This window comes from Bombyx mori, chromosome 13, assembly GCF_030269925.1.
Source record: "Bombyx mori chromosome 13, ASM3026992v2".
Taxonomy (NCBI): Eukaryota; Metazoa; Arthropoda; class Insecta; order Lepidoptera; family Bombycidae; genus Bombyx; species Bombyx mori.
Genome location: NC_085119.1, coordinates 10,186,482 through 10,209,282, shown reverse-complemented (window position 1 = coordinate 10,209,282; position 22,801 = coordinate 10,186,482). Strand labels below are relative to the sequence as shown.

General features: G+C 33.7%; 1 protein-coding gene and 1 long non-coding RNA gene across 8 annotated transcripts in view; one reads left to right on the top strand and one right to left on the bottom strand.

Moving 5' to 3' along the window:
• LOC101745288 (eye-specific diacylglycerol kinase) overlaps positions 1-21,788 on the top strand; it is a 162,108-nt gene extending 140,320 nt beyond the window's left edge. For all 7 annotated transcript variants that reach the window (XM_062671847.1, XM_038015113.2, XM_062671846.1 and 4 more), the window contains 11 exons: positions 1,036-1,252; positions 3,897-4,089; positions 4,557-4,659; positions 5,531-5,721; positions 7,161-7,258; positions 9,024-9,149; positions 11,812-12,091; positions 13,299-13,544; positions 14,362-14,425; positions 15,577-15,898; positions 17,456-21,788. In XM_062671847.1, coding sequence (XP_062527831.1) covers positions 1,036-1,252; positions 3,897-4,089; positions 4,557-4,659; positions 5,531-5,721; positions 7,161-7,258; positions 9,024-9,149; positions 11,812-12,091; positions 13,299-13,544; positions 14,362-14,425; positions 15,577-15,898; positions 17,456-17,505 — 1,890 coding nt within the window. In that variant the 3' untranslated portion in view covers positions 17,506-21,788. The remainder of the gene's footprint in view (positions 1-1,035; positions 1,253-3,896; positions 4,090-4,556; positions 4,660-5,530; positions 5,722-7,160; positions 7,259-9,023; positions 9,150-11,811; positions 12,092-13,298; positions 13,545-14,361; positions 14,426-15,576; positions 15,899-17,455) is intronic.
• LOC134199991 (uncharacterized) lies at positions 5,931-13,334 on the bottom strand. Its single transcript, XR_009974720.1, has 2 exons — positions 12,786-13,334; positions 5,931-6,260 (listed from the first exon to the last, which is right to left on the bottom strand). It is a non-coding gene; the product is annotated as an uncharacterized LOC134199991 (long non-coding RNA).
• Positions 21,789-22,801: the final 1,013 nt, after the last annotated feature.

The window sequence follows — 22,801 nt, the reverse complement described above, 5'->3', positions numbered from 1 at the left end:
AATTGCAATATTACTTAGGCTCTTCATGTTAATTGAATAACCTGCCAACATCAGCTTCTGGTTCAAATTATAATAATTTAAACTCATTTGGTGTCTATCAGAAGTCCGTTAACTTTATTTCGAAAAGTTAGACTTTTTATCAGCACAAAGATACTTCAGAGCTCTCAACCTAATAACCCAACGTTTAACAGTTTTTGGAAATTTAAAACTGTTGGTCAACAGTTCAGAAGAAAAGGATTTTTAAGAAAATTTGTAATCACACTCATATAATTATTCCTAACTCACAATATCTTGTTAAACTTCAGAAACTACGGCTTTATTGTACCTAAAATCTGTGTACTCACGAACAAGAATGGTCGATGTATGCTTTTAAATTGAAATAACGAAAACGCCACCGCCTTTAGTGGCAGGTTGAAGTCTGTTTGACATCGGAAATTCGATTGTCTTACTACAGACTATCTTTTCCTTCAAGCCACAGCCTGTAGTAAATTGCATAACACGGCTTAACGCAACGTGACTGTTGAAGATATTTGGGATTTTTTTATTTTATGAAGTAGACACTTACTACTTTTATAAACGTTCCCGTCAAGAAAAATGTCTACCATTTATCAATTATTTCCGGCTACTTCAATTTGGCAGTTTAAGCCGTGTCGTACGAATTGCAGACGCGAGGCTAAATTAATTTGCACCGTACCGAAAAAAAAAACCTTCAGTGTCATACTTACGCCAGTGTGGGTTTGTTCTTTGTAATCAAGTTGTTATTAAAGCATGTAGTATTGTACTTAGTTATAATTTCTATCGTGCTATCTCTTTCGATCGTGTAATAACCTAACATAAAATGACTATGTTGCATCGCGGTCATTAATCAGGTTGCTTAACGTTTTCCAACATAAATTACAATAGGGATATTAAATTTCACAACCATATAATTGACGGTAGTAATCATAAGCTATAAATTTGGTTTTGTGGCTAAAAAAAATCAAAACTACGATAGTCATTCTTTTCGTTTCGTATTAATTTATTTTTTGCTTCCAGGGTTACGAAGATGAGCCTATATCGAAAATTCTCGCCAACATCGGAGAAAGTGACACAGTATTGTTGGACAGATGGCAACTGACAGTAGAACCAAACACTTCGGCATCAGGCGAGGACACCATTAATGCGAAACCAGAGCTGCCACTAAACGTAGTCAATAATTACTTTTCGTTTGGCGTTGATGCTCACATCGCTTTGGAGTTTCACGAAGCCAGGGGTAAATTAAATTTATATCAGTTAATTAAGACAGATTCGGCTTGTATAAATAAGTATTAATGGTCGTGAAACTGTGGTAAACGAAATCGCTCGATTGCACTTAAACATGTGTAGTACCTAACTGTACACGATCTGAAATTCTTACTTCGAGTTTTTGTAAGATTGAAACATAAAAATATTAAAATATTTTTTTGCTGTTCAGCTTCCTTCACACTACAGTAAAATGGAAATTTATTGAAATTGCTTAAACAGGACATGTGCATATTCGGTGATAAACGTACGTAGGATTTAACAATGAATAATTCATATCCGCCTCGTGATGTTTTCGAACATGGAAATATAAAAGCGTAGACTTGTACATAAATATTCTTAACTAACGCGTTCAAATTCGGTCGTATGTGAAGTGGATTAAAGCTTATTTCCACTTCGCGTAGTCGTTAAGTGTTAAACTGTGTTACATTAATTTCGTGACTTATGAATCGTAGATAATGAATTATTATTCACGTTTATACTTGTTGTATTTATAAGTTTTGGTGGTTGACTTCCGTGTTGGTACGCTATAACATGGACAATCCCATTATATTGTTTAATAATAATAGGCGAGGCTAGTTTGATTTACATATCTTTTTTTATGAAAAATTAAACTTTGTAGCAATTTCTACTTCGCTACAGCTCATTTTTTACTCTTTTAAATAAAATAAGAACACTTTGTATTGTTCGTTGCGAGGTTCGAGGTTATGAATTAATAAGTCTTAATGAAGACCTTTCTCGCGACAACTCGAATAAACATAATCTGCTGTTTCACACTAAAACGTGATAAAATGGTTCATGATTTTAATAATCATATTTTCTATACTTCAAAACGGTTACTTAAGCTTTTGTTAATTATGAACAAATTAGGTCTACGTACTTTAGAATCAGCAAACTAACATATTGGGTATAATTTACATATATTAATGGCAGAATGGAGATAAAGCAATTGATCTAAAACGTTACACTATTTTGGAAATGTGATGAAGACAATATTCAGTAAGCGGTTAGAGAAGTATTTACATATTTATAAATTACTAGGTGACCCGACGAACTTTGTTCCGCCTTATAAGTAGAGGCAATAAATGAGCGGACTTTCGATTTTATCATGGTCAATTTTTTATATGGATAATTAACATAAATTAAAATAGCAAGTATTTTAATGATACTTTATTGGCCATATATTTTAGCTGTTATTATTATTATTATTATTGTATTTTCTTGTTCTTCTTCAGTCCTTTCACTCGCAATGTTTCGAATCCTAGTTGCATTACGGCTTCGTCGGGAAAGATCGCGACATGACTTTCTTAATGATTACCTATCTCGGCACAATAAATAGAAATTCGAAACAAACACATCAACCGGTCAACTTCAAAATTCTACTATAATTAACCATAGACTACATTACGTTTAGCTGTCAGCTGCATTTTGTTATTCCATATCAGTTGCGTTTTGTTATACCAAGTTTTATGTCACATCCCACGGGAATGTGATAAAAAGTATTAGCATACTTTTAGGAAGGACATAGGTGTCCTCCTCCTGGTTCTAAGCTACCTTCCCACCAATTTTCAGCCAAATCAGTTCAGCCGTTCCTGAGTTATAAATAGTGTAACTAACACGACTTTCTTTTATATATATAGATGAATTAGGTAGGACTTGAAAAATTCTGTACGTCTTTACTGATAGTAGGTTGTCCAGTTATTAGTGAAAACTATTGCTAGCATTTTATTTATTTATTTTATTAGTATTATTTTATTTGTTTTCGCCATTTTCCTATTTCCTAAATCCCTTATTCTTCTAAAGTTTCTAGTCCGGATCTTAAGTATTGCGCAATCTCGTAACAGTGGATGTTGTAATCCTACCCACATTTGCAGTGAAACAACCACGCGTTATGTATAAAAGGACATACGTTGAGCCAATGTAACTGACACTTCAATATTGTGTGTCATTCATACGCATTTTGAATGCATATCTTATATCTTTAAACGAGCAATTCTTGCATATAATATATACATATATATAATCTGAATCTCGGAAACGGCTTCAACGATTTTTATAAAATTTAGTAAACAGGGGATTTCGGGGGCAATAAATCGATCTAGATACGATTTTTTTCCAGAAAATGTTGAATTATTCGTATTTTCAATAATCAACTTTATCGATAATCAACTAAAACATAAACGTTTTTTTTTTGTTATTGAAAGAAAATAACAAATAATATAATACGAGTATAATATCAATATGTAATTCGTACTTAAATATAATTCCTAAAAAACACAATTTATCCTCTAGTATAAATTAAAATGTAGTATAAAATATAATTCGAAACGACCCATTTGTGCGAAAAAGGAAGGTCTTTTGAAAAAAAATCAACATAGAAGTGATTTGTATGATTTGGGCTGTGAAATTAATGTTCATTGAAAGCGAAAAAGTATTTTGTTATATAATCAGAACACAAACGTGCCCGGGGTCCTAATGCTGAAAATAACGGTTAATATGAAAGAAAATATACGAGGCATGTGTCTATGAAATAAGCATCATCATAATTATTGAGCTGACCAAATAAGTTTCATTTTCATGTAAGTAAAATATTGATTTATTGAATTTTGAAACAGAAGCCCATCCTGAGAAGTTCAATTCTCGAATAAGAAACAAGTTGTTCTATGGAACGGCAGGAGGGAAGGATCTCATGCAGCGCAAGTGGAAAGGGCTTGCCGAATTTGTCACTATGGAGTGTGACGGGAAAGATCTCACACCAGTGCTCAGAGAGCATAAAGTACATGCTATAGTTTTCTTAAACATTCCAAGGTAAATACTCTTTTATGTACTTTTTATTAAAGGATGTCAAGTATTTACTGAAACACGATTAGAATTTACCAAGAAAAGGACGTGTTATTTTTTTTTCAGGGTATTAATTAGTCACCATATTAAAATATGACTATTTATTATTTTTGAGCTAAACATGCACAATTGAACAGGCATAAAATTTTATTTACTGTTTAAAAAAACGACTGAAACGACTTTGCCAAGGTCAATTCAAGGTCAAGGTCATTTCAATAAAGAAATTATCTTATTCTAAAAATATTACTCTTTACTTGTGAATATAACTAAAAATATAACATTAAAAATACTCCTAATTTCATATAAAACAACTGAAAAATAAATCTCTTCAAAAGGAGGTATAATTTCGGTACCGATAACAAAGGTCCAGCAAGCAGAATATCGTTCAGCTTATAAATATTTCAAGGGTGTTGACAGTCATATAATATTTACAGTTACGGGGGTGGCACTCACCCTTGGAATAAGTCTGGAGGAGCTGTTGAGCCCTCTACTGAAGATGGATTAATAGAAGTAGTAGGATTAACCACATATCAATTGGTAAGTGCTGATCGAAATCAATGACGACAGTCGTTTATCTTCACAAAAAATCTTCTGAAATATAATATCTGTTTATCTCTATTCTGCACAGTTTTGCTGGTACTCGTTCAATATTTTCTTTGATATCATAAACAACAGACCCTTAAGAGATATTTTTCGTGTTCGTTTTTTCATGTCATAACTTTGATATGTTATATTTCCCTTTCCCTGGAGCCTTCAGAATTATTGCTTCCATTGAATATGTATCTATTGAATTCATGTTTTATGAAAAGAGTTACCTTCTATTCGGCTATTTATAATGGCGCGTTGTTTAGAAATTTAGGACTCTTAATACCGTGTGACGATTGGTGGCGAGATTTAGTCTGTATAAACAAGACTCGGTGCCAAGACAAAGTATTAAAAAACATTTGAATGTCACACTGGATCACAATTCTAATCTACAATGTTTACTAGTAAACGAATACACGCACACATGCTTAAAATAATTATAGCAACATCGAATCTCGCCTTTTAATTATTGTTACAATTTTCTATAAACACGAAATAAGCTAAATTTCATACCGAAAATAAGTATATAATTGAATATTAAATTGAGGCAGTCGGCGCGAAAGTGACTTAGCACACATTATTTTCATATTCGTCCTGATATTTTGCAATATATTGGAATTTATTTAAAACCTATTAAAACAAAGCCTATTCCGAGTTTCACCGATAGATAACAGATGGCTTTGTAAACATAATTTTACGCGTATTGTGTTTGCTTACAAAACAGTTTAAAAGATAATTTACACCTTATTATTTCCATACCAACTATGCTTAGGTCACTTTTGCACTGACGGCCTCAATTATTATTATAATGGTATTTTTACAGCCTTTATTGCAAGCCGGAGGTCATGGTACCTGTATAACTCAATGCAAGACTGCTAAAATAGTAACCACAAAAGTTATTCCGATGCAAGTAGACGGCGAGGCTTGTCGACTGGCGCCTTCAATTATTACATTGTCTCGTCTCAATCAGGCAACGATGCTCGCTAAAAGAAAACCTGGGAGGATTATAGCACCGTAAGTTCTACGAATTATTTTATTAAATTATGAACAAATAATGATGTTTTCATATATTGTGAAAGTTATTTTGAATACCTATACTCAGCAAAAACTCCCACGTGCATATCTCAATATTTCACATTATTACGCGTCAATCTTAAAAAATCTTAAGTGTCGGTTTACATTATATTGTAGATCAAAATATCCTGTGCCAAAAAAAATTAGCATTTTTTTTTCAAGACGTACCTTTATTAGATTTTCTCGAAAACTTACATTTATGTAGGAGATTTCAAATTTGCAAAGACGATATGCACGCTTATCACGTCAATTATCTTGTGTTTGTATGATGGTTACCCGTCACATCACTCCCTTCCGAGACCGGAGGTCGTGTCATTAAGTTAGCGTTGTCCGTGCTGAGATCAGCTTGCAAGTGCCAGTGCTGCTCGAAGTCTGCGGTGAGTCGAGACTTAGCTTGAATGCTACGTCAGTACGGTGAGCAGTCCAATTAAGCAGAGCTGCCACGCCGGAGATGTGTGACGTAAGGGAGATTCGGGCATCTGTCAAATATCGATGGTCTCATTCAAATTGAAAGCAACGCAGCTATTGCAAATAGAGAGATTCTAATGAACTTATAACTTGTATACAAATGTTTTTAATTTTACTAAATCGTCATTCTCTGTGGATTTCAGTTCACTTTCTTGATATTCTTGGAAACTCAGCAGTTCAAAATATTTTAATTACTCAGCAACGAACGTAATTTAATGCGATACACCCTTTTATCCGTCAGATATTCTCGTTAAACAACTGTACACCTAAAGTCAGTCTGTATTATTAAAAAAAATAAGCAACTATGTAGTTTAATATTCCTTGCGTGTCACCCTAAGGGGTTATTAGTCATTGACTATCGATGTCATAAATTTATAAAACGAAGCAATTCCTGTATACTTTGCTACAGTTTTATTGTACGAGTGTATCATAAAATTGACGTGATGTCCGGGTTATTTATTCGGATATCATTCGAAAAGGCGTTGGATATTCATGCATATTTTAGAAGGAGTGTAATTTTGAAGCCGTAAATTTTATATTCGTCAAAAATCTATAGCCATTTCAATTTTTTTTTTATTGCTTAGATGAGTGGACGAGCTCACAGCCCACCTGGTGGTAAGTGGTTACTGGAGCCCATAGACATCCACAACGTAAATGCGCCACCCACCTTGAGATATAAGTTCTAAGGTCTCAGTATAGTTACAACGGCTGCCCCACTCTTCAAACCGAAACGCATTACTGCTTCACGGCAGAAATAGGCAGGGCGGTGGTACCCACCCGCGCGGACTCACAAGAGGTCCTACCACCAGTAATTACGCAAATTACAATTTAAATAACGTTTATCAGCTACCGGTACGTACCTAACGTAGAGACTTCAATAACCTTTATTATAATCAGCTATTTTGTTGCAGTCAAACAACATTAGACAAACTAACGCTGACAGTGAATCTCATTACTATGGCGGACTACGAAAGGCATCATTATGACAAGGAACTACTCGCCAAGACAGGTAATTTAACATACCATTATTCTACTAAAGAAGTGGAAATCTGTACTTAATAAATATGACAAAGTCAACACTCGAATATGGTTTTAGCATTAGACAAATCGGGTAGATACTTAAAAAACAATTGAACCAGTTACATAATATTGTGTTAGAAAAATATGAACATTGACACAGTTTTATGGAATTTTAATGATTTTTTTATTACTTAGAATGGGTGGTGGACGAGATCACGACCCAATTAGTGCTAAGTGGTTACAGGAGTCCATAGACATCAATAACGTAAATGCCGCCACCCAACTTGAGGCATGAGTTCTAAGTCTCATTTCCTTAATAGCACAGCTATATTATATATACCCACGCATTATTACTTCGCGGCAGAAATAGGTAGGGCGGTTGTACCGATATAAAAAGCCCTACCAGCAGTCATTATGCAAAAAATTTTGCGCGTTTGATTTTTACTATACAGTGTTATTCCTTCATCGTGGAAGATATTCGTGAAGTTATGTGAAGTTAAGTACACATTTCTTTAGGAAAATTGGTACCTTAAATTTTTATTTTTTCAATAAACGTTCAAACATGTCAAATATTGCCCTGAATATTCACAGAGATATTTTGACAGTTTGACAGACGAGTAATGAATGTTTTTTCTTTGTTCCTGTTATATGCGTTCGTGCTAAGTTAACACATTTAAATTGACCTATGATAGGTGTCATTTCGTAAAAGATACAAAAGTGATCATCTTCAGTGATCAAATCCATTCCCCTTTATCAAGTTTTGTTAAACACTCAAAAGGAATATATTCAGAATTATATCAAGTTCACGAAATCTAATTATGTTGTTTATTGCCTTCTAGCTTTTAACATCACCCACCTAAATTGAGTTAGACAATTACATGACGGAATTAATTTCTGTTAAAGATTTTCCTCCGCTTTCGTTAATGCGATTATGTAGATGACGTGACGATCATTAGTACTGGATTTGCCTTTATAGATAGACATGTTGTACAAATTGAGATATTGTAGATCTTTTGATGAAAATTGCTTATTTGTACGGTTCTGTTGCTGTACGGTTATTGTACAGTTCAATATAATAATATTTGAAATGAGGTCTACCATTCCAAAAGAGGGCAGGCGTCTGGGACCTACCTACTATGAAAGACGCTCGTGGTACTGGTATCTAGTGATGTCACTATCCGCGGTGTTAAGATTCTACAGTAATTACAATTTTTTCTAAGTAAACGCACACAACACGCCTAGTGAACGAGACCCTCTAAAAAGTGGATCCTGTAATAAAATCGAACCCACAAATGTTATAAATCTGCCTAAGTAATGATGATAAAGTGTGACACTACACAAATCCATGCTGCCTGATTTCTGCTTCGATTCTTTTATTCCAGCTTAAGTATTATACAATACAGTTCAGTTGAGACTACAATTATCTCTCGGGAAAGGCAGTGGCTTACACCGGTCAGAGGGGGCCGGTAAACACTCGTTTAGCCATGAACGAATTTTATAAAAAAAAAACGAGGATTTTTCATGATTTTCCTATATATCCATTTTTTTAAATGCGAATATTATATCGCATTTACAAAAAAGGTTAGATGCTTTAACACCATTTTCGAAATTGAATAGGTATACGAAAAAAGTTATATGTTCAGGATTTTGACATTGAAATTTGTTAGATAGGTATTTCTTCGTTCTTTATTTAAACTATGAATGATAAATAAATTGACAACAAAACAACAACGAAAATAATAATTTTGTTTTAGCCGAACGTGTGGGCTCTTTTGATGTGAATCCCGCAACTGACTTGGAGCAAATACGTACCCTCATTCAAAACATGATCAAAGAATCTCAACAGTACTCCAACCTTGTTGACTGGTGGTTTGTTGACTGTAAGTACATCCTGTCTAAAGCACGTTCCATTATCTTCATTAAACCATTATCTTCATTTAAAAAAAGAGCTAAACAATTTATTCCATGATCTGACGATCGCTGTTCAGAGCTCTAAAGCTTAAAGTTATTCGATCACGAGATGGACAAATTCATATATCTATTTAAGTACTCAATTTAAATAATGACTTCCAAATTGTTTTTTTTTTTAAGTTAATATATAGATCAGGCAAATATTCCTTTACAAATAACCTGTATTTTTATAATAAGCAAAATATTATATAGCAAAATAAAATTGGTTGAAGAAAAGAATTGCATTATTATAAATTCGGTACATATTTTATTTGAGGCATTTCGGTGTACTTGCTGTAATAGTGGAGGCCGGCGGGCACTTAAAGTGCTTTTCCCAGTCACAAGGGACGAGTGCCGTTTGATAGCATTAAGTGTGCACTATCTAATACCTACCTACCTATCTAAAATACAGCCTCGACAATAAAGGCCTTCTAAAGCGATCGTACAAATGTTCATTTAAAGAGCTTTAGCCTAGACTCGATGCGGCGGTTTACTTGTGGCTACTTAGATTTTGTAATACAAAAGAAGGTTTGTTTATTATTGATTTTATTGTTCAAATGAATTCAATGAAGTTTGTGGAATACTTCGAATTGCGTTTGACGCAAAAGATGAAATGCATCGGAGAATGAAGGCAACGAAGATTATTTTATACATTGCGTGCATAAATGAAATACGATAACGGCAGTCACACCCCTCAATCGGATTACATGATTGCTCCGCGACAGAAATAATTACCATGCTGGTACCTACTCACGCAGTCTCAGAACCCCACCACCAGTAAATGTCAGCTGGATCGAGGTACGCTGCTGCCGATTCTCCGGTGAATCGCTTAGTCGAATCTCACGACACTCACGGGAAGAGATAGGGTGCTATTCAAAGCCTCGACGCATCCAAAGTAAACTCTAAGAAGTTATGAATACCAGATAATATTCCTGATAAAACATCTTCACTATAATTCCGCGCAGAAGCACACTGGATGCTATAAATGGAATCTGTTCGCGGATCTGAATCGAGCTCAATTTAACTGCAAAGATACACACACGGAAAGTTATTGATCGGAAGCTATTTGAGACTGAATAGGAAAGATTTATATACAGTTTTGATGTTCCTTTAGTTTAAGAAATAGTTAAAATATATCCATCTTGTACGTGTCAGAATACGGTAAAATGTAAGTTTCCAAATCATTAGCTGATTTACCGAAATTCTCGCAAAACTGTTTGGTTGAATGAATACTTCAATCGAAAGTTTTGATGTTTGATACCAATTGTAGAATGCCATTGACTAAGCCCCTATATCTTATATGGTTTTTTTCATATGCGAGTGAATGCGCTAATAACTTTTTAAATGGCTGTGGAAGCCCTTAAGCAAAAATATGTAATCGCCACCCATTTTGAGACATGAGCTCTTAAGTCTCATTGTGGACTCATCAAGTTTAAATTTAAACAAAAAGTACAAGTGTAAAAATAAAATAAATCGTAACAATGTACTCGTAGAGAAGAGATATACCCAACTATTAAAATTTTATATTTTTGTGTTCAAAACGAATATTGTAATGTATTGTTAAACTTTTAGACATCCATAAATCATTCGAAACGTTGACATCAATAATGAAGATAAATTTTCTGTTATTTAAAAAAGGTTACACGAAAATACTTTATCTTACTATGACAGTTCCAAAAAAAAAAAAATTATATAAATATGACAGACGGGATATGTACGACGATACGATGAATTAATACTATTTTATTTATGTTGAGCGATTTTTGTTTTTTTTTTCGTACACCCAAACCATAGTTAAAACTGAAGCATGTCCTTAGTCACAAAAAGTATGCACTTTTTGTATATTTTTATATGTATATTTTTTCGTAATTAGGAAACTACTTAAGTTACCTCCAATTTTTTTTTTCGTATCTATTACCCAAGAGAAATGAGATCTGAACGAGTGGTTTTCATTCCTCGGCAGACCGATAGTCCAAATATTGTTGATTTCATAAATGTACAATCATTAGTGCATATACTATTTAATATAAGAGTAACTTAATATAAGAATAAAATAAGAGTGAAGCATCCGTACATAGAATGATAGTAACAAAAATAGAAAGGAGGTAATTGAACATGACTTAATAGAAAATAAACAGTACAGTTTGATTTGGAGTAAGATATTTAAAGTTACATCAAAAATGAAAGTTTCAAAAAAATAGCAGTGATTTAAAGGTTGTTTTGAAATTATTTTTATACCTTTAGAAGCTACATACCAAATAATGTTATGAATCTTATAGTTGCTCTGTCGGCTACGTACTCACGGCCAAACCTGTAATCATTGTTGACGAAATTCGCTACGGAAAAGTTAAAATCCTGGAAAAAAAAATGGACTACATTCCACTGCTGAACACGGGCAGAGAGAGTGAAATTGTTGATAACGCGGTACAGTTTTACTGTCTGATTTTTTCTGTTTGGTGATAGATTTTAATTATAATTACTCATTTAATTTCCTAAACGAGTTCAAAGATGTTTTAGTGATTCAACATCATTGTTTCCTTACGCGTACGTATGTTTGAAGCAGAACGTAATAACCCAAGTTACTTTTTTCAGCCGTAACAGCAGAACGATTTTTTAGAATCGACAAAGCCCAGGAGAATCTTCATTTCCCAGCAGATATTGGACATGAGAACATTTACATACTCGATGCGGCGCCACACACGCCCGACACCGAAACCACAGCTCAGCCAGACACCACTGCCTCACTCGACAGGACCGGTCCCTCAGTTTCTCTGGATACAACTACCGGATTGTCCGTGTCATTGGATATCTCACAAAGTGTTGATACGCCCAGTGCCGGAGTTTCGCTGGATGTACCAGAATCTCATGCAAGGTATGTACCTAGGTGTTTTATAGTACAAGACAAACACATGACATTGACATGGACATTGATTGACATGTTTAAAAAAAGACTACAATTTTTCGAATACAAAATTCAAATTCTTCACCCTCTTTGCTATGATTTTTTTGATCTGATGGAGACCATAATATGTTTGCGAAGAATCGACTAATATACGTACGTATATGAAATAATCGGCTCTCTTTATTTTGAAACACTATATGGTTTAAAATGATTCAACACGATACAGGCTTCCACGAGAGACACCTGTTTGAAAAAATATTTGAAAGTGATTTGGCTAGTCATTAGCTACGTTTATAACAGAGAAGATTTTCAATATTTACTAAACGCGTTTGCCCTGCCTTGTTTCTGCTAAGTAAAGGGCATTTTTAAATTACATTCATTACATTCAATTGATAAATTATGATATGATAGTATATTACACGGGATCACGGGTGATATTTTCAATTTCGAATGATTTCCGCTTGTTTTCAACAAATGTGTGATGTAACTATAATCAACATACAATACAATCAAGAGTTAATTTCATAACTCAAGGTGGGTGACGGTATCCATGTCTATCTATGGGTTCCGGTAGCAAAAGTAGTATACCTGCCACTACGAAGTTGGTCTAGTATTTCCTTACAATGGGGAAAAATAGGAACAAAGAAATTTCTTAATAACATACCAGAATAAGAAGAAGCTCTATTTCCCAAGTGATGTATCCACAGCAATGTGACCTTGTATTAGACTCGGTTCCACTTGAATAGGGGACTCGGAAATAGCTTGCGGCACTATTCACTGAATAGCTCGACGCCATTCAACTCGTACCGTGAATAACGCACTATAGTCCAACGCGTTTTTGTTCGCTTCAACACAGGCCTGAAATGGGCGCACGGGTGAATGCAATCTACATAAAGTTTGCAACAAAAATCTGAGATTTTAATGATTTCTATCAAGGCCGCGGAAATTGTGTCCCTTCTTGATTTTATTCTCACAATTTAAGTTTGTTCTAGTTACAGCTTCGGAATACCTACTGATATGAAAACGATTTAAGCTATGTACATACGTCTTTGGGGGATTTTTGCTCGACTCCCTGCTGACAATCAATGTGAATCGCAATATTCTTGGCACTGACTAGATTTTGTTGTATAAACGAAGGAAAATAAGTTTGACTATTTCGATGTTTCATTTTTACTAGCGAATCCGGTTTTGGTAGTCCCGCGAGAACGTCAGAAGACCAATTGACCCCGCAGACCCCTCCCCCCATATACTCTGTCTCGGCTCCTGCAACTAAAACCTCTGCTCCTCCAACACCAAAGACAATACCCCCATCTCCCTCTAAAGTTCCTGTGTTGACCCAAGAGCCTAACTCCCCGCCGTTGTGTACCAGCCCACCAGCCAAAGATATTCGACCAACACGCGAGTCCATCGCCCGATTCAAAACGTAAGTCTTTCCGTTTCTATTCTACCACAACATCTACTTCTGAGTGTTTCCGTAGCCGTTTTGATGGCTTTGACATTGTTATAAACAGTTAATGAAATATATTGATGTATCTTCGGACTCGATAATGAATTCAAAACGAACCTGTTCGTGTGAACTTATATGTTGAAACCCTACAGAACAATGTCAAAGCGATCAAAACTATAGTGTTGGAGAGTGAGTGAGTGATTCACCCAATTTTGTAAAGTTAGGAACGTAATGAGCAAAGTTGTAGTATTTCTCTTCTCACGTTTGTTCTGAGCCTTTAAATAGTTTGTGTCTACACATTGTAGGATCGATAGATGTGTGATTAATATGTCGTTAGGTAACCGCACAGGTTTGACTACTAAAGCACGAGGCACACTCGCCACTCTAATCTGCACTCTATCTCTTCTTTCTTCTATTGCATGCAGCATTCATGAGAAACTCTTTGGACTTGACCAAGAGGTCTTTGGCTATAGGTGAGATATAATAAACTACATATAACAATAATACATTATTTCTATATAATTAATTTAAACAGTATTTTTAAATTTGTTTTTTATTATTATTAGATGATGAAAACTACTTTGATTGAATATGATGGCATGAGATTGAAATTCAAATTATTTTGGTACAACGGTTGCCCTAGTCTTCAAACGGGAACGCATTAAAAGAATCTTGTAGAAATGTGTTATCCACCAATCAGAGAATTGAGAAGATTTAAGATTTCGAAAATCTCTATGAAATTATAACATGAAAAGTTTCAAAATCAGGCAATTCAACTTTTGTTTTGTTTCAGAAATTTGTTAGAAAAAACATCCGACGCACTACTAAAAGCAGCGAAAGTGGGCGATTTGAAACTGGTAAGAATGATAATAAGCTGTTTCAAATTGAATAACTGAATTTAAGTCGTAAATGTATATGGTATTTGCTTAGATTTTCGCGAGTCTTATTCATAATTAAAATGCTCGAATATTTTACAGTTTTCGTGGTTACAGAAAGGTCGGAAATAATAATAAAAAAACACCGTTATATCTTCAAAGTATATTACAAAAAATCTCTAATATTACTATCTAATTTAAATTTTGTCCGTTCATTTAGTTCCCAAAAAAATTATTATTATCATCGAAAATAGATGTACTAAAACGCCACAGTTTTATTGTGCACAATTTTTGTAATTTGCATACCAAAAACGTTTCGACCAACAAAAATCCTTGTTGATCAAAGCAAGAATATAGTTTGAGTATTTCAACTTGTATTATAATTAATTCTAATATGCATTCATATTGTACTCAATCAAAAAAAAACCGAAGATAAGGAACTAATCAATCTAAGCATTCAATCACCTTCAATATTTTGTGTCTTACGAAAGACTTTACAAGCCTACTCAACTTTGCATCAGTTAACTAGGTTGTAATCACGTCTGTTCTCATTTATTGCACTCAAATATTGATTGCGACCCTTCAAGAACAGTCTAATTGGGAAGTAGAAAGCGTGAGGTCTTTGATTCGGTATATTTGGAGTTGGCTGAAGTTCGTATTTTATGTAACAACTAATTTGCTGAAGTTTGTCTTTTATACTCGTATATCACCGTGAAGTTTGTCTTATAGAATTGAACATAACATCATAGCGCGCTATGTCGGTTAATTAAAATTTAATCTTTATGTACGAATAAGTCTTGTCATCAATACAATAAACATCATTTGTCGATCGATTTTTAATGGGATATTCGTTCATCTGCAAGAAACATTGGTCCATGACAGCGGGAAAATATAAATTCGTAAATCAACGGAATCTAAAAAGCTTCTTTATAAAAAAATAAGAAGCCTTGTTTTAAATAAGTATTTTGTTAAGCATACTGCTGTCATTTTTATGCTTAAAATTTTGTGCCGACCATTATTGTGCAGACCCAAAATAGATTTACGCAGCTCTCAAAATTAATAATTACACAGTACGGAGATTCTAATCTTGTAAAGGGGAATACTGGTCATACGTAATTATAATTTGTTTAAAGATGAAAGAGCTTCATGCGGCCGGCTACTCGTTACTCTCGATCGATGCCAGCGGACAGACAGCATTGCATATTGCAGCCCGATACGGGAACAAAGAGATAATTAAATATCTGATAGCGTGCGCTCCGACCGCCATATTGAACATGAGAGACAACGAACGCGGTCAGACAGCTCTGCACAAGGCGGCGGCGCATCGACGGCGCGCGGTCTGCTGTATGCTGGTAGCAGGCGGTGCTTCTCTGACGCGCGCCGACCACGCAGGTCTGACGCCGCGGCATCTCGCGCTTCGGGCCGACGATCACGACCTCGCCGCCTACCTTGAAAGTAAGCTTTCCTGCCCTTCCCGTTCATCACCGCGAGATAGTTTTGATGAGATTTTTTAATAGATACCAAACAGCATAGTCATTTCATTCTCTATTTTAGGGTAGAGAGGAGAGAGGTAATTGCAACTTGTAAGTCAAGCCGCACTGTAAAACACATTGTTCGTAATTTTAATCCTCTCGTGTTCCCTCTCGGGAATTATGTACCCTAAAGTTCTGTCGTTCATTTTGTACACGCAAAAATGTGCATGTATAAATGTGTAAATGTGCATTAACTAGCTGATTGGAATTAAAGGGATGTTATATTTTTTACTAATACAAACAATTTATATAAATATAGTTATGTTTATATTTGTTTATATATATTTATTCCTTTATTATTCACAAAAAATACATTAAATATTTACATAAAGAGAAAAGTGTGACAATGAGTGTCAGGCAAGGGTTTATTATTTTCATTTAACTACAGATACATTGAGCAAATTTTAGGCCATCGGTCCAATTTATGGAGGGCTTAACCAGGTTGCGTTTTCTAGTGCTCGGTCGCCACTCGAGATGTTTCGGACCCCAATGGCCTTCTGTTCTGTGAACAATGTGACCTGCCCACCGCCATTTCAACTTTCCAATCACTATGGTTTTCCTACGAATTTTTCACTACTGATTGGGAGCTCTGGAAAATTCCGAACATGTCCTCTCTATTGTTCTCTGAATGTCATTGATTCTTTTGAAAAGGCCTATTGCGAGCGACCTCGTTACGATGCCGCATTTCGACACTAAGTTTACATGGCTTATAAGTTAAACTAAAGACTATAGTGCCTCAAACGGGTACTATCGTCCTTTTAGAATAGTATACTACCAGCCTTCTAGCCTATACCTATGGCATTTCCTATTCATCAAACAAAAAATTAAATAAATTCTGGAGGCTTTCAGAAATTCAGCAGTAGCTCTTTCACCATCCGGTGCCTCGTAGTGCCTAATATTTTTAGGGCTTCTCTAGACCTCATTCGACCTCTCTAAAAAGCTCAAATTTCGATTAAACGATCTTGCCATCATATATTTTCAGTTTCGTTAATTGCTCACTGCATAACATAACAATGTATTTGAAAACTTAAAATCTAATTATTGAAAATAATCGACACTCACAAAGTTTTTTTATGTAATCTATCTGGTTCACTAACATTATTTTGAGGTCTACCTGAATTTATTATAAAAGGTCAACGCAGCCCAATGTAATAAAGCCTAATGTGTACATTATACAGAACAGAAACTGGAGATTTTGGCAATACTTTTTAACAAACGTTATCGATTTACAATTGTGTTTACTGTGTCTACTGAGGCGTATGAGACGCTTATTTGAACGATTCCATCGCGATGCTCTCGACAAAGCGAAATATTTTTTTTAAATAACTGAACTTTTCTTTGTAAATTCTTAGCATAAAACGATTAAAAAGCTATAATAAAAAATGGAAAGGTACTCGCTGAACTCATTCCAAGAATGGAATGTGAAAAGGATCTGAAGCCGTGATTCCCATTTTACTATAGAAACGTATGTATATTTCAGGTCAAGAACATTTCCAATTAGTGTCCGAAGACTTAGAAACTGCTGTTTGAACGAGGAAGTTCCGAAAACAGTCACTAACCATTCATGACCTCACATGTCACCGTGAGTAACGTTACTCCACTTACGGAGTCTAGTAAAGATTAGTCGACTGTCTATCCACAGGGATATTTCGATTATATGAATATGTTTTGCTACTTACATAGGAGCTTCATTGTTTGTCATTTAAATATTTCCAATTAATGTACTTATAATTAGACTGCATACTTCGAATTAATTATTAAGGGCATATTTCAATGAGCTAATCAATCAGTTAAGGTTAACGATTCAAACATCTAAGTAATTCGTTTGTTACAATAATTACGAATTTGGATTATTCATTTTAAAACTTTTATGCCGTCTAGGGCTCGCTTGCATCAATTTACAAATAGGTAATGTTCTGCATCTTGTTATTCATCAAATTTGAATGCTTCTCATCTGAGTAGAGATTGAGTAGGTTTAATGGGTTCTTAATATACCTATTAATCGTCGGTAACGAAGAGACCTTTATTCGTGCATTTTTATCATTCTTCGTGCATTTTTATCATAAACCAAAGTATTTTATGTAGAATCCAATCAATTGTTTTTTCATAAGGAATGCTCCAAATATAGAAGATACTTAATCGCGCTTAAATATTAAAATAGATTGGATCCACTTAAATTGATGTAGATCGTCTTAAACATTAGCTTAATTTCATTATGGCATTCGTGTGTAATTAGTAGTTTTTTTTTCTGCAGTAATTGTGACGTGGAAATTGCTAAAACATTTAATGGATGTTTAGGAACAAATCCCTATTGTATGATCTTAAAGTTTATGCAAGTATTTTTCAGATTAGACACTCTTACACTCACTGTTGTATTCAAATCAATATAGTTATATGTAATTCTAAGAATTTTTGATTCTCTATCTTTGCATATATGTATTCTATATTCATAGAAAAATGGCACCAGATACTAATAATTTATAAATAAAATATACGACTATTTTCCGAAAACTTCACTTCACTTTGACAATTAGTTCGTAATTAAAGTCTCTATAAAATTGTTATAAATGTACAACGTTATTAAATTTTATTTAGCAATAACTCCTGAAATATAATAACTCCTGAAAGTGTGTATAGTATTTTTTACTTTCGTGTAAAATCTTAGTCTTGTAAAAAAATAAACATCTATTTTCTGTCTTTTAACCTTATTTCAAGTGCTTAAGAAGTAAGAAAAACTTAACTATTAACCTTCATTTCTTTGCTGGCTTGTTTTTATCGTATATCCTTAAGATTACACGGTCGTAGGTTCCGCGAGGAATTGTTTGAGATAAACCCGTCAACTCCTTGCTATTGCAACTCCAAAGTAGAATTAATGGCGGAAACCGCTGAATTCGTCCACATTAGGTTCTCAAGTCTGCATTCTCTCCAAAACGAAACGCAAGAGTTTTTAGCATCAGAAATAGGTACGTATTAACTTCTGCTAGTATAACAACGACAACCGGTACTATTGGGTATAAAAATTAGAAGCTGACTGAGCTAGAAATATGAAGTGAGAATTTAGTTGTTTATTAATGAATGTCTGGGAAGTAAGAATAGCTCGTAGTAATGGGATTCACCACATCTGCTAATTTATAGCCGAACAGCTTTATAAAATAGGATTCACAGGCTTTAAAATAACAAAAGAAAATATTTTTTCCCTTTCGGTATTTTATCTTGTTTATTTCCGCGATCGAAGCTCCGAAACTATTTGTAAACGTTCATATCAGTGGAGAGTACTTATCGTAGGGACGCTTAGCAACTAAATCTTTCGACAATGGGAGGCTTCCACTCGCCCTTTCTGTCTATTGTTATTTATTATCGTATCCAATAATGTTCGATTTATTTGTTGTCTAGCTGTTCACAAGTAGGACAAGTTATTGTTGTTTACGACTATTTATGTCTATACTTCTATGTGTAGTAATAATTTAGTGTTTAACGAATTTACTCGTAGGTACTACTCGCTGTAGAGCGAACAATGAAAGACAAAGCTGTGAGAATTTCGATCGTAATGTAAAAAGATAGTTATTTTATCGTAAGAGTAAACATTGTACCCTAAAGATGTTTTGTGAATTTCTTAATTAATGTGTAGGTTAATTATGTAGTCGTTAGGTTAATGATTTTGAATTGAATGAAATGAAATCTGAGTTGTGAGATTAATGGAATTAGATCTTAATTTAGACAAAACCTCTTCGATCGATATACGTTACGAATTTTATGATCGTTCCGTGCTATATAGAACGTCGCGTGTGTACTTACTGAAATAATGATGGCTTTCCTTTGCCCCTAGCGCCCCTTGCCGATAAAACAAACGAGACAAACTCTACTCACTATTTATACATGTAACTAGTTACGCGAATTTAGCGAATTAGACATTTTAGAAGCTTCACAGTATATTATATTTATTCACTAACCTTAGGACAATTGAGTCGTCTATTATCAAAGGTGGCAATCTGTGCATTTGGACAAAAAAATGTTATTGATATGTCAATACAGATTGATTTGAATATAATCGTCTCCTTCAAAGAATACGGTTCAAAACCTGCATTAAATAAAGGTTAATACTTAACCTGTTATTTATCTAAGTTGTCGTTCAGAAGAGTTTTGTGACTGCCAATGGAATACAAAGTCAATAATTCGTTTTTCTGATTTACCAATAATTGTCCAAAAGTCACATTGCCGGCTTTGATAATAGTCGATTAAATTATAGTCGTATTTAAAATAACAAATGAATCTGAATACTCGTAGTTCGTCTGTCTTCGCGATAAATGAATGAAATATTCTTGATAACAATTAGGCGAACTATTAGATGTTAAGCCTAAACTTTAATCATATTATGATATCGTATAGATAGTGTTTGTGTGTACATACTATATCGGAGGCCTTTGTTCCGTAGCCTATTGTATATTTCTCCTTAGAATATTTCACGACCAAATTCTTAAATTTTAATGAACAATGAATATCACTAGGTTAATAATATCCAAGCACTGATCTAGAGAATATGTAGCTATTCTTCGAATATAATCGAATAACGAGTGGAACTCACATTTCTATAAAACTTTTGATGATTAAAACTAAAGTGTACATGTTCATTTGACGCATTGTATTGAAATTAATTTTTAAAATGTATCTCTAATTAAATGTCAAATTTATATTAAAGCCGTTTGTGAGAATTTATAAGAACATCGGAAATAAGCATTGAATAGGTATAAAAACAGCATTTAAAATAAAAACTTTCTTTTAAAATTTTACACTAAATAATCCTAGATTGTAAGTTTTCAGACAACTATTAGTACTCATACCATTGAGTGATATTTACGGTTCTGGTTGTATTTAAAAGCTTATTTCATTTGAATTTCATGTAATTGTCAAGTTTCACTGAAATTTACTATAGTTACCAAATGTAAGTAATGCGATACAGTTCTTTGTCTCGTTTATAAATAAATTGTCGAAATGTATTAATATTTATTTGTTGTAAAAGACGTTACGTTATATAAAACGAAACATAGTGTTATCGTGTTTGTTGATTAATTTAACATTGTTGAAATTATCAGATTATTTTCATGTTATTAAAATGTATGTTAATACCCTATTTATTTTATCATTAGTAAATATCCTTAGTATGAACGCATGTGGACTTCGTGATACAGTTGTGAAAAATTCTCAGAATTAATACCACCGACGATTACAATAACTTTAATTTTCGCGACAAATGATTCATTTATATATATAAATTTCAATGCATTTTAATATTACATTTACCGTTGATAAGATGTGTCTTGAGAAGTAGTCCAGAGTATTTTGAGACAGATATTACTTGTAATATTGTGTGAACTTTAAATAAATTCGAATAGTCCAGAGATCTGATAAATTTTAAGATATGTAACATGAGTGGAGCTTATGTCTATAAGAGCTTTTCCTATAAATATCTGTAATTACACAATAAGAATATACATTGCAATTGTAAAACTCACATTTGACAAATATTTTATATTTGACTGTGTGATAAAAAGCGAATATATTGACATAAAAAAGTAATTGAAAATATTAAATTGCTTTGACGAGTGTTCCCATATAATTAATAAAAATGTCTCTTTAAAACTTTTTTGGATATGATCTGTTTTTAAAGGCACCAATGTAGTGTTTTCAGAGCACTGATTCAATATAAGTACATACATAACTTATTTTTGCACTCAATAATGTTACTAAATTAAATATTTTAAATATAATAATTTAAAGAAGTACACATAAAGAACAATAAAATTTGAATTTAAGAATTGTTTTATTTGGAATTCCAAATTATCTTCCTTTCCAGTAGTTCGTATAAAAACTCATGACTATCCTATCATCAATCTACGTATCAAGTTAGAGAAAAGAACGATGTTGGTTCGTTCATTAAGCTTAAATATTTTTCAGAGCTTACTATCTTGAAGTCGCCCTAGTTTAAAAGGATGGGACGTCCAACGCGTATTCATTTCGAGAGAATGACTACACCGATGTTCAAATCCGTCAATATAGACATAGACAACGTCAATATGCCGTCTCGTTGAGCGATATGAGTTCGAAGTTTAATTAAATTTAAAACATGACCGACAATTACGTTTTATAGTAAGTATTAACCAACCATTTTAAATATATGAAAATGCTATTAATTCCTTAAGTTCATATTATACTTACTAAAAATCTCAGTACCTAACTCGTAAAAACCAAAAACACATACAACCGTATTTTTAACTACAGATTAAACCTACTTAAACTTTCAACGACTTACGTTGAAAGTTTAAGTCTAACGACTCAGACAAAATTAAAGTTATTATTGCAGTTCCTACTATCGAATACTTCGAATACTGTGAATTATCCGAAATATCGTAAGTAATAGAATGGAAAATAGTAAACCGGAAATCAAACAGTATAAATATTTTCCGTTCCATCAGATACGACATGTAGCTAGTACAATATCAACATATTAAAACTAAGTCAAGAACTACGATTAATTGCTGTTATACCTGAATACAAACAATAAGACGTACGGTATTCGGTTTTATCACTGTTTTATTTCTCCGAGCTATGGGCTGCTTATTAGATTGCCTGGCTGCGAGTCCGTGTAAATGTCAAATAACCCACGTGTCACGGCGCGGTACCTCACCCGTTATTAAATCCTTCCTCGTGCGACAATAAAAACTTACCTAAGGTACGGAAAGGTTATTGAAGGTATACGTATCGTAGGTATCCAACATCACCAGCTATGTCATAATACATATATGTATTACATACCTACGTAAACTGTTTA